Below are 14,683 nucleotides of genomic sequence, written 5' to 3'. Positions count from 1 at the left end.
CAAACAGACCCGCCAACCAATTACGTCTCTTCCTTCCCGTCCCCGGGGGACTCGAGGAAGGGAAGCGGCGCCGGCATCCGGGTGCTCCCTGCACCAGGGCGCCGCCCCGCGCGTGGGCGGGCACAGCGGGGCCGGGTCAGCTGACGGCGGCGGCAGCGGCGACAGCGGTGACAGCCGCAGCGGGTCCCGCCGCCCGGTCCCCGCCGCCACCATGTCGGGCAAAGACCGCATCGAGATCTTCCCCTCGCGGATGTGAGTGTCCGGGCTGGGGGGGCGCTGCGGGCCGGCCGCCTCCCTCGCCGGCTGGGGGGCGAGCGGCTCCTGGGCGGTGCGGTGGCCGGGCCTGGCCGGTGCCCCGAGCGCGGCCGCGGGTTAGCGGCGGGACTCGGGCCGTGCCCGGGGCAGCCGCGGGCGGAGCTCCCGGCGCTGGCTGGCCGTGTGTCGGCCGCGGGCGCTCTGCGCCGCCGAGCCGGGTGTCCTGGTGTGGGTCAGGCGCCTGGGTAAGGCGCTGACGGCCGCGGTTGGGTCTTCTCTGCGGTTTCTCTTTCCAGGCTCATAATCAGCTCGGTCGGGCGTCAGGCAGCCATGGCAGGGCCCAGCACCGAGACAGCAGCAGCTTCCCGTGGTGGTGGGGGAGATATTTAACATCATGCAATTACGCAAACCTTTACTTTAAAAAGAGCAACTTGTAGAATGTATGTGTAAGAAAAAATGCACAAAACGAACCACAGATTCCCTTCACTTTTTAATAGATGATACTGCTGTACAAGATGTTTGCCTTAAAGTGTTAAAAAAGAAGGAAGTAAAATGCGTAAAGTGCAGTGAACAGTAATTTTCCAAGTCCTGACAGCAAACTATTTGTCATGAAATCACATGTCTCCTGACAAGGCTTAGAAGGCTGCCAACATTGGAATGAACACAAGCAACTGATCTGCTAATAAAATTACTGTTTTAATAATGCTGTTTGGTTTCTCTTCAGAACCCTCCAGGACAGAAAGACTTGGCCTTAAGTGGCTGTTTCAAACCTTCTTGCATAAAATTAGTTTGATGCCTGCATGTAGTCTTTATAAAAAGGTGCCTTGCAGGACAGAAAACCTCAGATGTAAAATAATAATTATTCCCCCATGTATGATCTCAGGACTTGTGAAGTAACAATTTATATGGAAAGATTAATATGTTACATGTTAAAGGTTCTGTTTTGAAACTTAGTTCAGAAAGAAATTATATCATATATTAAGTCATTGGTCTCACTCCTGCTCTTTGATAGTGGTCTTTTCATTCAGGTTACATGTCCAAGAAGGAGGCACTTTGATCACTTGTAAAAGCGATCTCTTTTTGTGGGCTGGTGTATCATTGTGGCAAGAAGGCAGTGATGTACAAAGGTTTAATATTTACAAACCCTGTTTCAATTAATGTAATAGAACAATAATGTAGCTGATGTTTTGATAGGAATCTAAGTAAGGATGGTAGTCCATCTAAGTAAGATGGCCTGCCGCTGCAACAATTATTTTTGTTAACTGACAGAACAGAACTTCACAAGTGGTTGAGTGTTTGTTTGTGTGTTTTTTCCCAAATTTTGATAAAGTGGCTTGCTGGTATGGGCCTCTTCTGTGCTGGATACGATCAATTACAGAAGCTGCTCAGTCTCCTTGACAGTAAACAAGACTTTGTTTAATGCACTCTCAGAGCCTGTGAAATCTTGCTTGAACTAGAAAGTGACCCAGTCTCTTGCAGGTGGTGAACAGAGCAAACCAGTTAGTTCAAGGTCGTGACAGAGACCAGCTTTTTGTGAAAGTAAAGCTGCCTTTTTACTCATAGATTTTTTTTTTTTTTAAATCATAAACATTCAGAATGTATTTGTGCTTTACAGTTATAAGTATTGGGTATGTATTAACAGAGCTATTCTCATCACATGCCAGTAGTTGTGGAAAGTAATAGATTCCACTGTGTAGGCAGAATCTTAATTACACTTACTTTTTGCCGGGTCAGAGAGGAAGAGCATAAGGCTTCTTTTCACATAGCGCTCACTGAACTATTGTGCTTTTCGTGTAGCAGGACAAAGAGTGGTAGCTTAAGTTAGCACAGCTTCTGATTTTTGTACTATAGCTCCTGCTATTCTCATTAACTTAAATCAAAAAGATTCTTCAAATTAAAATATACTGCACAGCAGAGAGGGAAGCAAAGTTTGAATCCTTCTTCAGTTCCTAATTCCATATGAGAAACCTGTTCGTGTGCTACTGGACGTAAAGGTTATACAGTGCTAGAGCAAGCATACCTTTTAAACTGATGCCACTTCTGATTGTCTTAAATAGCTTGTAAATCAGCATGTGAAAATATGGCACCACTGTACTTTCTGACTTTCTTTGAAGCAGAATGTACGACTGCTGTATCTTGTTGCTCTGTAAAATGAGAACACAGCATCAACAGTTATGATCCCATGAAGAATTTGCTGTGTTGTCTGATTTTCAGAAGATGACATAGCAGTAAAAGAGCTTAAAAGCAATACCAGTGTCACGCTGACAGTGGGCTTGTGGGGTAGTTTGTTTTCTGGTGAGTTTCTGGTACTTGCAAGTCATCCAGAAAAATGAAAACTCTTATTTCCTATCATGGAAGTGCTGAAAAAGGACTTGTCCATTTTGATCTTTGACTTAGCTGATAACCTTGTAATTCTCATTGATGACGGAGATAAATACAGGAAATTCCCTTAATTTTAAACAGGAATATAAAATTATATCCTGAAGTGGCCATCCTGTTTTAGTTCATTGATGTTTCTTGGTTGCTTCAAATTTCTGTCATGTTCATGTCAGAAAACGTTGCACAAGATTTTTCATGATCCCTTCAGATGATCCAGGACATTTTTGTTTATTCCTGTGTTTAACAGGGCCCAGACCATTATGAAGGCTCGTTTGAAAGGTGCCCAAACAGGTCGTAACCTCTTGAAGAAAAAATCTGATGCTTTGACACTTCGATTCAGGCAGATCCTTAAGAAAATTATTGAGGTAGGTAAATTAGAATTTTTCTGTTTGACTCACTTTTGAAATCTGTCTGTTCTGTGTGTATTCCCATTCTGCTGAATTCATTAGGTAGGCCGGAATGTAGGACAACTTTGTGGATAACCTCTTTTTTGTAAGTGAGGCTACTGAGGATGGATGAGCAGAATTATGTTTTGCTGGCTGCAATAAGATAGAAATTTTGTAAGAGTTAGAATTCTTTACCTCTTTCCAACGTGTCTTAAACCCTGCTTTCTTTTGTGTCCCAAATTCCATGTCATCTCTTCTACCTTACAGGGAATTTGCTCTGATGCTGCCAAATACGTCAGGAGTGGATTTAACATGTTCTGTAGCCCCATTTTTGTTGCTTTATCTAGTTTGAGGGTTGCTGCAGATTTATCATGTTCCCTGCATGACTAGGTACACCAGGAAGCAGAAGTATTGTCCAGATGGAACTTGTTCCTTTATGAAGAAACACCGAGTTCTCCCCCTTCATTTGCAACATGAATGACAAATCTAAGATACTCAGTAAAGCATAATGTGGCTTGTTCTGTTCTACAACACTAGATGGGTTTTAGTTGTCCTCTTTTGGCTGCAACTGCTACCATATCCACAGTTAGCAGTAGTGCTTTGTTGCCGTGCTGTAGACAAGCTCTCGGCATGCCGTATCTTGTTTCCTACAGACTGTTTAATACACAAAGGCTCTTGCTTCTCAATAGCATGTTTTTTAGCTGTAAGGGCTTCAAATGTGTAAAAATTGGGAAAAAATGGAGTAGGAGGAGAGCCCAGCTTCACAAAGCTGCATACATCTGTATGTTGCAAACCAGTTTTGGCTGTCTCATAGTATTCAGTACAATATGAAGTGTGTTTTCCTACTGAGCCATTTTATTGTTGTGACAACCCCTATATAGTATAATTTTATGTTTATTAAGACAGACAAGTATTTTGCTGTTTCTGTGAGTTCTACACTGGGTCAGTGAAACAACTGAAATATTTTTTTGCCAGTCAACTGGGAATTACAATTTGCAGTTTGAAAGTAAGCTACACATACAGGACTTTCTGACTCCCTTAAATTTCTCCTTGTTCTCTTTATGCTGTCAGTTATTTATCCTGGAAAAGGAGTAATGATGTGCCTTGTATTTGCTGCAGCCTTGTTTTTGTTTGTTTTTTACAGACTAAGATGCTGATGGGTGAGGTGATGAGAGAAGCTGCTTTTTCACTTGCTGAGGCAAAGTTTACAGCAGGAGATTTCAGGTGAGGATTACTGATCTTGTAGATGTCCTACCCAGGGGAAGGAGTGATCAACAAATTGTTGATTTCTCTTTTGGAAAAAAAAAAGTAAAATTCTTAAATGCACTTAATAAATAAATAAATAAAAATACAATGGACAAGGTAGGGCAGGATGAACTGAATTCCATTAACTAAATGTGGGAGACATCACTGGAGGAGAGACATAATTTGCACGATGAAAATGCCTACTCCTTTGGAAGCTAAACAAAGTGGCAAGATAACAGAATTTACATATAATCCTTGACTTGAGAAGGTGTTGCTTTTTGCAGCTTGGAATCTAAAATGTAGGGAAACAAGAATCTATAGCAGAGTACTGGACTTTTTATTATTTTGATTTTTTTTGTCAATTTGAGGGCCATATGTAATGTGTGTTATTTTCTCCCAGTAAGTCATACAGAAATTTTATTAATTGTTCTAACCTCCTATCTCATTGACCTCTTGTCTCATAAGGGCTGGTGAGGGCTGTATGTGAGAGGGGAAAAAAATCTTTTTTCTACAGTAGGGTATTTGTAAACTGCATTTGAATAAATCATAGCTCTAACTTGTGTGTTTGTGTAATTCATTCAATTGTACATAGACCTTGTGGAATAAAGTTGAAGAGGGGTTAATGGTTCAGTTGATGGTACTACCAATTACTGGGCAAGAACTAAGTGATCAGACACAGTAGTAACCTGTGTGCTGCTGGGGAAAAGTCTTTTTGCCCTTTCCTTTGGGTAGGGTGCTGTTTCCTGTCCTAACAGTCACAGTGTTTAGCTATAAACAATAGTCAAGAGTCCACCCTGTAAACAAACTGTACTTCCATAGAAGAGCTGGCTACAGTGACCTGTTCTTGGAAGACCTTAAGACATTGTAGAATTCTTCAAGATGAATTGGTGTACAAGCTGAAGTTTTTTAATGTTACAGTTAGTAGGTAAACAAACTCAGAAATGTTCTGAAAGAACAAATACATACAAGCTCAAATGTACAAAATGTTGTGGCCGTGGTCTGCATTAAAGCTTTGAAATTCCTTCACTTTTATTGGGAAAAAAGTCTTACAGGTTGGTTAGATAACTGACTGGTTTTTGGCTACGCTTTGTATACTTGGTCTAAGAAATTTCTATAATTGCATTTCACGGACTCTGTGTCTTTTACGTTTCCAAACATGGCTGGAAACCAATTTATTTCAAAGCTACTGTGTCAGCTTCAAAGTCTGTGCAATGAATTGCATAGAGAACTGAAGTGAAGAAAATTTCCAGATTTTTACAGCTACTTGATAACTACTTCCTCTTGTATGTATGATGACTTAATGAACCACTTCAGCTTTCCCGATTAAGATGTATGTTTTCTTCCTTACAGTACCACTGTGATCCAAAACGTGAACAAAGCTCAAGTCAAGGTCAGAGCTAAAAAAGACAATGTAGCAGGTGATTCTTCTCTAGACTATGACTATTTCAACTCTTAAGGGAATTCTGGGAGGAGACTCTGAAATATGTAGGAATGTATCCAGACACTGTCTCTTTTATTTATCTTCTTCATCTAACAGCAGGAACACTTGTAATTTGTGTTTTTTTTCACATGTAGCATGTAATTTTTATATTTAGTTATTTACCTCTCAAAATTAGATGACTGTGCGTAAATACCGCAGTCCAGTTACTAGATCTTCAGGCAAAGCATAACTTCCATAGAGCTTTACTGAAAAACAGATCAGGCAATTAAGTATGAAAAATTAAATAAGTTTCGTGAAATTAAGTATCAGTACATCTCTATGAAGAAAACAAGAAAGATAAATCAGGATTCAATGCTTAAAATATTCCTTAAGCACATAGAATACATTACTAAACAGAAACATAGTAAAACTGAACATGGAATAAACCGGAATGCTTCCCTGAATTTTTCATGTGTCTAGATCTCTGTGATCTCAATAGAATTCTCAAGTTCCATATTAAGATGCTATGACTTAATTGTTCCAAGTTATGTAGGGAGACTTTGGAAACAAAGCTGCTGAGCTTACATAATTTATTAGAAGCAAATGGGGTAAAATGAGTTGTACTTACTAAATCTATAACCCTTTATGTCTCTTCTACACGTTCTTTTGTCAGGTGTAACCTTGCCAGTTTTTGAGCATTACCAGGAAGGAGGGGACAGTAAGTATAAAACAAGTATTTTGTATCTTACATGTACTTATGGCTGTTTTATGCTAATACAAAAACGTTTGTCATGTCTTGCTGATAAGTCAGTTTATATCGTAGGTATAGGTGTACTTACTTCCTCTATGATCTTTGCCCTGTTCCTGTGATACAGAGAGATTGTCAGGGACAACACTGGATTTTGATTTCCTAAATCAGTGAGCTTTTCAGATGAGAAGGCTTGTCTTGAATTATCAGATTTTCAGATTGGTAGGTCTTACTGTGGACATGCACAACAATGATCCGTAGTAACATAGAACACTATAAAGACAACTTGTTAATGGGCAAAGGCTTTAGCTGGTCACTTGCTGAGCTGTCATCTCTGTAGTTTGTAAAGTACAAATTTTTATCTAGTAAGAAAACACCATAGTGGTAATAGCAACAAATATTATTTGATGAATTTTTTTTTTCAGGCTATGAGCTGACTGGCTTGGCCAGAGGTGGAGAACAGCTGGCTAAACTGAAGAGGAACTATGCCAAAGCTGTGGAGCTGCTTGTGGAACTGGCCTCCTTACAGGTTGGTGGGAGGAAAAAAAGAAGGGAATTGTTGGTTTCTTACTGTTCTGAAATGGAAGTAACTTATTCTCAGTGATTGCAGCTTAATACTTTGAACTGTACTACATTCCTTTGGTCCTAGTGCCATATAAACTTGCAAATCTTTTCCAGCCATAAAACAGAATTATATTACTTCTTCAAAGAAGTCCTTATTCCTTAATGCTAAGAAGGAACTTTCTTTGGAGAGTTGGTATTTGCAGTGCTAATATGCAGCATTGAGTGTGCTGTTGACATTAGTAGAAAAAATTCTGCTTTTATCAAGAAAGTAATCTGTAAAGCTACATTACAGATTTGGCTTTGGCCTTCAAGTGTTATTTGGTGTTGCATAGAGAATTGACGGAAATGCTGAATTTGTTGTGTTATGTATTAATTATTTAATCCCATTCCATCAGACATCCTTTGTTACTTTGGATGAAGCCATTAAAATAACAAACAGACGTGTGAATGCAATTGAACATGGTGAGTATTTTACCATTTGGGATGTATAATATTTTCCTGTTTCCATGCAAGGTGAAGAGCAGGGTCATGGAAGCCACTCCTCTTTTGACTGCTTTCTCGTTAGCAGGATTTCTAAGCAGTTAAAGACCTCTTCAGAAAGCATTACAATGAAACATATTACAAGTAAGAACAAAAATTAAAAGCCCAGTGGAATGGACTGCAGTACAGAGAGATAAATGAATAGGCAAACATGAGAAAGTAATCAAGAAGTATTGAGACCCTATAGGACAAAGACTTCACAAACACATTCTGGAATCTCTGCTAGTGACTTTGGCTTATTTGGTCAAGTCTCATGACTAGAAATAGAAGACAGGATGTTACTATGTGTTAAGATGTTCTAATAGCTTGCATAATAGCTTTTAAAACTGTCATGGTGGCACTAAATGGTGAGCTGGTGACTTTTTGTTGGTTTTGGATGAGATCACAGAGCAGGCATACAGAAAGAAATCTTGGTAACCCGTGTAGGTTTGTGTTACAGGAAATAGAACAGTCCTAATGTCAATACTCCAGTACTTTTATTTATCCCTCATGTTCTTGTTCATAGATTTATTTCTGGCAATTTCTTCAGTACTACTTACGCACAATATTGGTGTGATTCCTTCTGCTGCAGTGTCCAGAGTGCTTTGATGATTTCAAGTTCCTTTATGAGCTGTTGATAGCTTAGATTTAATAATCTTTGCATGTATGCAATAACTTAATTCAGTACATGATTCTAAACTCTCCTTTTCAGTACTGTTTTTCACAGACTTGTTCCTTTGCATGTGCAGGCCTTATCTGCAGCTTATCATTCTTCAAATTTTACTGTAGAAAAGGTTTCCTCTGCAGCCTTCCAAATAGCTTTGGTAGTGCTGATAACAGCTTTCTTCTTTCAAAAAGTGATTCTGGCACGTAGCTTGCCCAGTCAGGTGTTAAATCTTTTAACGTCTTATCTCTTCCTTTGTGATGGTGTTATATTTACACATTTGTTTTTATGATGATTTTTTTCAAACCGAGATGATAATTCTGTGAGCAAAGGTGCTGTATTGAACAGAATTTTCTGAAAGAAGGTGATGGAAGAACAGAGTGTTAATTTAAAATCTTGCCCACCCCTTGCAGGAGTTTCTTCAACCACTTCCATGGGGAAATAAGGACCTTCCAAACAATCTGGGATCAGTGCTTACAGATTCCATTGCACTTTTCAAAAGAATGTGCTGTGGGAGATTCTGTGATGTGCAGAGTCCCGGTTTAGTTCTGGACTTACTGAAGAATTTTGGGTACTTGTCCAAAATGAAATAGCGTGATCTTCCGTGAAAGACATGGAAATTTTCCCCAGACAGAGAATTATTTTAGACAACCATCTGTGCACTGCATTAGATAGCTTCATGGCTAATGTAACAGCAGTCCAACTCCTTCCTTATTTATATTTTAGTGATAATTCCCAGGATCGAGCGTACTCTTTCTTATATCATCACAGAACTGGATGAACGAGAACGAGAGGAATTCTACAGGTAAGTATCTAAAACACGACAAAACTCTCAAATAGAGCATTCCTCAGAAGGGACACTGTTAAACAAGACCTGATTCTTACTGCACATCAGGTTTTCAGAGCTGGGTACTTGGAGATCTGCAATTACTTGTCTGAAAGGTACAAATGAATCCCTACCACTAGGTTGTACATGGCTGTCGCTATCATTCCTCCAGAGGGAATGATGTGCTACAGTACACCGAGACTGAGCTGTTCTGCTTTAAGGACACCTCTGCCATAGAGGTCAGTGTTCTAGGCTACCTGAAACAAAAATGTCAAACCTGACATGAATGCAAGGAGAATTAACTTGGCTAAAGACAAGCAGAATAGTATAAGGCACTGTTTAAGGTCAAGACTGTAATTTGTAGTTTGCATGAAGAAATGAGCTATCTACAGAGATGAAGTTTTTCAATGGCACCAGTTAGTGACAGAAGCCTTTTGCCATTTGTTGCAGGATTTTTGTTTCCTGGGGAACTTCTACAGCCAGCTTTATCATATCCAAGCTGCGTGGCATCTTTGCTGCTAACCTGTTTTATGAAAACACATTTGTTTCACTGATAAAACACATTTCTCTTCACAGGTTAAAGAAGATCCAGGAAAAGAAAAAAGTACTGAAAGAAAAATCTGAGAAAGAACGGGAGCTGCGGAGGGCTGCTGGTGGGGAACATGAACCAGCCAATCTCTTAGCGGAAGAGAAGGATGAAGACCTTCTCTTTGAGTAAGCCAGTGGAGTTGTTGTATATGGAGCAGGGGACCCAGAATACAGAATGTCCAATTGCAATATAATTCAGGACATGTTGCCTCAGTGATACTTATGTGGCTTCTCAGTTGGTATTCAAGTCTTGAATTGAGTGGACTGTGGATTTCTCCTGGAAGATTAGAAATCTGGGAACTTGACTGCAGCATAGGAGTAAAAGGAGAGATGAGTCAGGTGCTTTACTGTCAGGAAAGCCTTCTATTGAATGTTCGCATTTCTTCACTTAGTAGGAATGACTGTCTGTAGCTGTGTTTTTGCAAGATGGATCTGGATTTGTCTCATCAGATTGATCTTCAATTGCTCCCCTTCCTAGTACAAGCAGAGGAAAATGTTAATTAGGGAAGGAGATGCATGTAATATTCTTGACTGCTGAACTATTCATGTTCAGGTTGCTTAAAGCAGGTATTGGCACAGCTGAAGTCAAATGTCTGTAAAGGCAACTCTCGTTTTCTAACCTGTTAATGAAATCCACAGTCTTCTGTGATTTTTGTTGCATCATTGTTACCATTGGCCTAAAACATCTATGGTTTTAATTAAGAGGTTCTGCCAACTTGTGTACTGTCTGTGCTAGAAACAAATAAAAATATTAAATGTTAAATATCTGGGGTCTGGCTCAAGTTGCTAGATGGTGGTCTTAAAAGCTTGTAATATTGATTTCAAAATAAAATCTTTGCTTCATCCCCTACTCCCAACTTAGAATCCACAACGGGCATTGCTTTACAGCCTGTGCCTGCATTCACTTCAGCTTTACTGCTTCAGACAAGTAACCGCAGGAATTATCTCACTCCTGCCTGTAACACGTAGAAGCTCTTCTCAGTTATCCAGCCACATTGCTCCAAATCTTCGTTGCAACCAGCAGCCTGGCAAGCAAAGCAGGGTTGAATGTACAGCAGTCCATCCTTGTGTGATTCTTCCTGTCCTAGGCTGATGAGGGAAGTCTAGGAGAGTGGCTGATGAGCAAGGCTGTCACTGAATGCTGCTCACTTTGTAGGGCTGGTTTCCTAAAGACACAGGTTTGCAATTGGCAAACTGAACGTATCCAATAGCAGTAATACTAGTACATTGTCTCTGGTACTACTGATCTCTTCAAGGTAAGCGTCTTGTGTTAAACATGATGCAGCACTTAACTGCAGACGCAGAGTAAGTACAAGGAAATTTCTATTAACATCTTAGAAAAGTAATTTTGTAATTTTATGAAGCACAAGGCCATTTTTCTCCTTTGAAGCTGAAGGCAGCACAGCTGAATATGTCATCCATACTCTGTTGTAAGATACAGGGCCAGCCTGAAAGAGAGAAACTAGATCTGAGGACATTACCTCTCTCACTGGGTGCATGGAGTTGGAACACAGAACATCCTCCAGGGCACTAATGGGTCACAGTACCTCTCACACATTCTGCAAAAGAAGACTCCCAAAATCTACTACAAGGAAAATTGTACAGTGATTTATTTTAAATCTAGAAATATTTTACATTTTTACATTCGTGTGCAGTTCATGGTGTCTCAAAATACAGAGTGCAGATACATGTATAAAAGTACAATGTGGGGCTAACCACAGGTCTCAGTAAAGTTACCTTAATCATTTAAGGCATTAAACCCCCCATCTTATATTTTAAAAAGTCACATATAATTACATTCAAAAATTCTTTTATGTAATTCAGCTAAAATTTATTTTTAAATCTGGACTGGTAAAAATGCAGATACCCTCATTTCGGTCTGATACAGCTCACTACAAAGCCTGTTGTAAGGTTGACAAGTTTCACCAGTGAAGTTTGCATAGCCTCTTACTCTCAAGGGAATTAACACACATTCTTCATTAAAGAAGGCAGAATAATTTCTTAAATAAGGTAGTTCCAGGTCCGAACTGGCAGCAGATGGACAGCCAGGCATGTTTCTCAGTGCTGTTCAAGCCTTTCCTTTCAGCAGGAGACAAAGCTAACACTGGTTATCAACATCGTAGCACCTCTCTGCATGGATGTGAGCAAGTACCATGTGCCTTGGGAATTAAGAGTAGAGCTGAACTTCAAGCAACATTCTTTAAGTCTACATTCAAAAGCTGATTTGGATAAAACCAGCTTCTGTACACCATTTCCGAAAAAACTGGGGAGACAAACATTATTCAAATACATTAATGGCATGATTTACTGTGACTGCCACTGCTTACGAATACAATACCTAAGGGGGTCCAGCAACCATCTTGAGCTGATTGTGACTGCAAGAATTTGGACAGTACTTTCTACCTTCTTGTCCAACTATGAAACAGTCAATACTAAAAACCCTAACACATCTACAGTCATCTTAAAGTCTGGTAAAATCCATACGATATTTTGTCCTCTATGAAACACTGACCATCCAATATACCTGAAAATTGTAGTTGTCAAACTATGAATTAAATTGAGAACATGCCTGCAATGTGAGGCAAAAAGCCATTATTTTGAATATCCAGCCCTCAGGCCAACAGCTAGTACATTATTTCTCACACTGAAATGAACTACAAATATTAAAGTTTCCAACTCATTTTCTTTTTGAAAGGTCATTACTTATCCCCACTAATTGCTTTTCAGCCCTAAATACTAATTAAACCAGCAAATAATTTTGTTTTCTAACAAGACAGGGATGCCCTCTATACTTCCATTTTTCAATACAAAAATGTGCTGAATGTTAGTTCAGTAACTCTGGAAGTTACCTGCCAATTTCTTTGTATCTGCTGTATACTTTGAGCTCTCCATTTATCTACGGGTGTGAATTTGTTCTGTTAACATTTGAGGAAAGAATATACGTAAGACAAAATGCAGAAAACGACTACTTTTTCTTCCTTCAACATTAGACAGGAGTGAACTACACATTGACATAACTCCAGTGTTTTACCTGTAGGAACAAAGAAACGCTATGGCTAAAACTAAGAGAGAGATTCACAGTCAAGGTTCTTTGCACCACCCAAAACCAAACCCGCCAAGACACTACTGTTCAGTTACCTTCAGCAACAGACCAGCCCTACTGCAGGTGCACAGCCTCAGTAGTTAAACCTTCACAGCTCAGAATCATTTGAGGATGCAGGGATGTTCCCATCTGCTTTGCAAAACATGCCAGGATTGACAGACCTTGCCTTTTGTTCACTTGTTTCAAGTTTTTTGTTTAGCAGTTACAAATATTCCCCTTTCTTGTGACTTCTCAGTCAGTTACCAGTGTTTTACAAATATTTTCACTGCAGTACTGAGCAAATGCAGGACAATATGTTGACTAGTGACTTAAAATATTTAGAAAATAGTAGCTACATGCAGCTATTTTAATTCCAGTTAGTTATCCATTAGACATTATCCATTAGACCAAGAGCCGGAAGATTAACCATTCGCAAAGATGAAAAAACTCCCACTATCTTCCAATGGTCAGCACATCAGTCTATTTTAGTCAGTATTTTGTTATAAAACATGAGAACTTGAGTTGACTTTTAAGCAGCATGTCTTATAACTATATATATTTCACAAAAATATAACCTCAGCCTTTCTAAAGATCTCTACAGATCTGTGGAAAACAGTGGCTCCAATCAGTCAACATGTTTTTTAAAAAAAAAAATCCATAAAAATATCACATCTAAAAGATCAATATAATATTCATATTTGATTTGACCTAAAATTAATGTGCAGTCAAATACCATTTTAAAAGTCTGACTAAAAAGACACAAGGATTGAAATATTTACATTATACACATTTTCCAATTACAGTGCTATTAGAAAGTGGAATGTTTGAGAATTAAAGTATTAACTCAAGCCTCACAGGGCAGCTCCAGACCAGAGCGGCATCTTCATTCTGTGTATTTTTTGAACAGTAGAGATTTCTCATTAACAGTCAGATTTTTTCATGTGTAAATTATTTCTCTGCCCAGTGATCTGCAGAATTATGCTCCTGAACTACCATAATGTCCCACAAAGTCATTAAGTTAAGTGTTAAATAACATTCATATTTATAACTATGTGACAGCATGGACTGTATATACACACACATATACTTAAAATCTTTGATTTCGTAAGGGTGATTCTAGGTAAAAGGTGGATTTATGTATAAAAGTAGTTGCTAGAAAAATCTATCTAAAGCTTTAGAATTTAGTACTGACAAGGTCTCCACTTCTATACCATAGAGAAAGGAAACGTGGACAATCTTTAGATCAGTTAAATCGGCTCACAAGCTGATTAGCGCCATTTTTAAATAATATGCAGTTTCACTGGCAAAGGATGCAGCCACTGAGGTCTAGAGCTCACACGCATTTCTACTAGACCTACACACCATCTTCTTGGACAGATTACTAGACTGAAGTCCGCTTGTCCCTCTGAATTGCTCTCTCATCGTAGCCAGGTAGAGGGCACCCACTGGGGTTCTGTGTCAAGTTTGTTTATTAACCGAAGTAACTCTTGATACGCTTTATCAAGATCAGAATTCACAATTGCTGTATCAAAGTAGTGGCCATTGTTCTGTTCCATCTCCCTTGTCTTCTCTATGATTTCTCTCAGCTCTTCTGGCTGCAATCAAAAACAGAGAGTTAAGAGTATGTGTGTAAGCCTCTCTCCCACAGCACCACAGTAGGGAAAGGTCACAACTCAGAAAAGTCTTATACATAAATTTTCATGATACTGCTATCAGCAATTGAAAAGTTTACAATGAGACTGAACCATGATACATATTTGAAAGTTAAGGGCACTCAAGACAATCCTTTCTGATCGGCCCTAAGTACCAAACAGTAAATAACTGTGCCAGACCGAAGTAAACAAAGATGATCTATCTCTGCTCATTTTATGACATTCATCTTACTGAGGCTCTTAAATCATGTTGCTGAAAAGTAAGTTAGGTTGCTAAGGCCCTTATCCTTCTGAAAAAGAGCGAAGGTGACAGAGATAGTGTGAAAGTTTGAACGCTGTATAACAAGACCACATT

General features: G+C 39.3%; 2 protein-coding genes across 3 annotated transcripts in view; one reads left to right on the top strand and one right to left on the bottom strand.

Annotated features, from left to right (window-relative positions):
* Positions 1–34: 34 nt before the first annotated feature.
* Positions 35–10,357, top strand: ATP6V1D (ATPase H+ transporting V1 subunit D). The gene is made up of 9 exons (XM_082057935.1): positions 35–252; positions 2,882–2,999; positions 4,165–4,244; positions 5,616–5,683; positions 6,359–6,403; positions 6,859–6,962; positions 7,393–7,459; positions 8,907–8,985; positions 9,583–10,357. Exons 1-9 carry the CDS (start codon positions 212–214, stop codon positions 9,722–9,724), a joined length of 744 nt encoding a protein of 247 aa, XP_081914061.1. The 5' UTR covers positions 35–211; the 3' UTR covers positions 9,725–10,357.
* A 2,966-nt stretch (positions 10,358–13,323) lies between these two features.
* The window catches only part of PALS1 (protein associated with LIN7 1, MAGUK p55 family member), a 56,596-nt gene continuing 55,236 nt past the window's right edge, over positions 13,324–14,683 (bottom strand). For both annotated transcript variants that reach the window (XM_082057703.1, XM_082057704.1), the window contains one exon: positions 13,324–14,271. In XM_082057703.1, the coding sequence (XP_081913829.1) occupies positions 14,095–14,271 (177 nt within the window). In that variant the 3' untranslated portion in view covers positions 13,324–14,094. The remainder of the gene's footprint in view (positions 14,272–14,683) is intronic.

The sequence above is a fragment of the Streptopelia decaocto genome (genome assembly GCF_964273445.1).
Source record: "Streptopelia decaocto genome assembly, chromosome: 7".
Lineage (NCBI taxonomy): Eukaryota > Metazoa > Chordata > Aves > Columbiformes > Columbidae > Streptopelia > Streptopelia decaocto.
This window is presented reverse-complemented; position numbering and strand designations above follow the sequence as displayed.

What these genes read in the sequence shown, in the direction of transcription:
- ATP6V1D (XM_082057935.1), top strand. Translation starts at nt 212, where the DNA reads ATGTCGGGCAAAGACCGCATCGAGATCTTCCCCTCGCGGAT. An exon ending in TCCTTAAGAAAATTATTGAG is followed by an intron (nt 3,000 to 4,164) that starts GTAGGTAAATTA and finishes TGTTTTTTACAG; the next exon opens with ACTAAGATGCTGATGGGTGA. An exon ending in TGGAACTGGCCTCCTTACAG is followed by an intron (nt 6,963 to 7,392) that starts GTTGGTGGGAGG and finishes CCATTCCATCAG; the next exon opens with ACATCCTTTGTTACTTTGGA.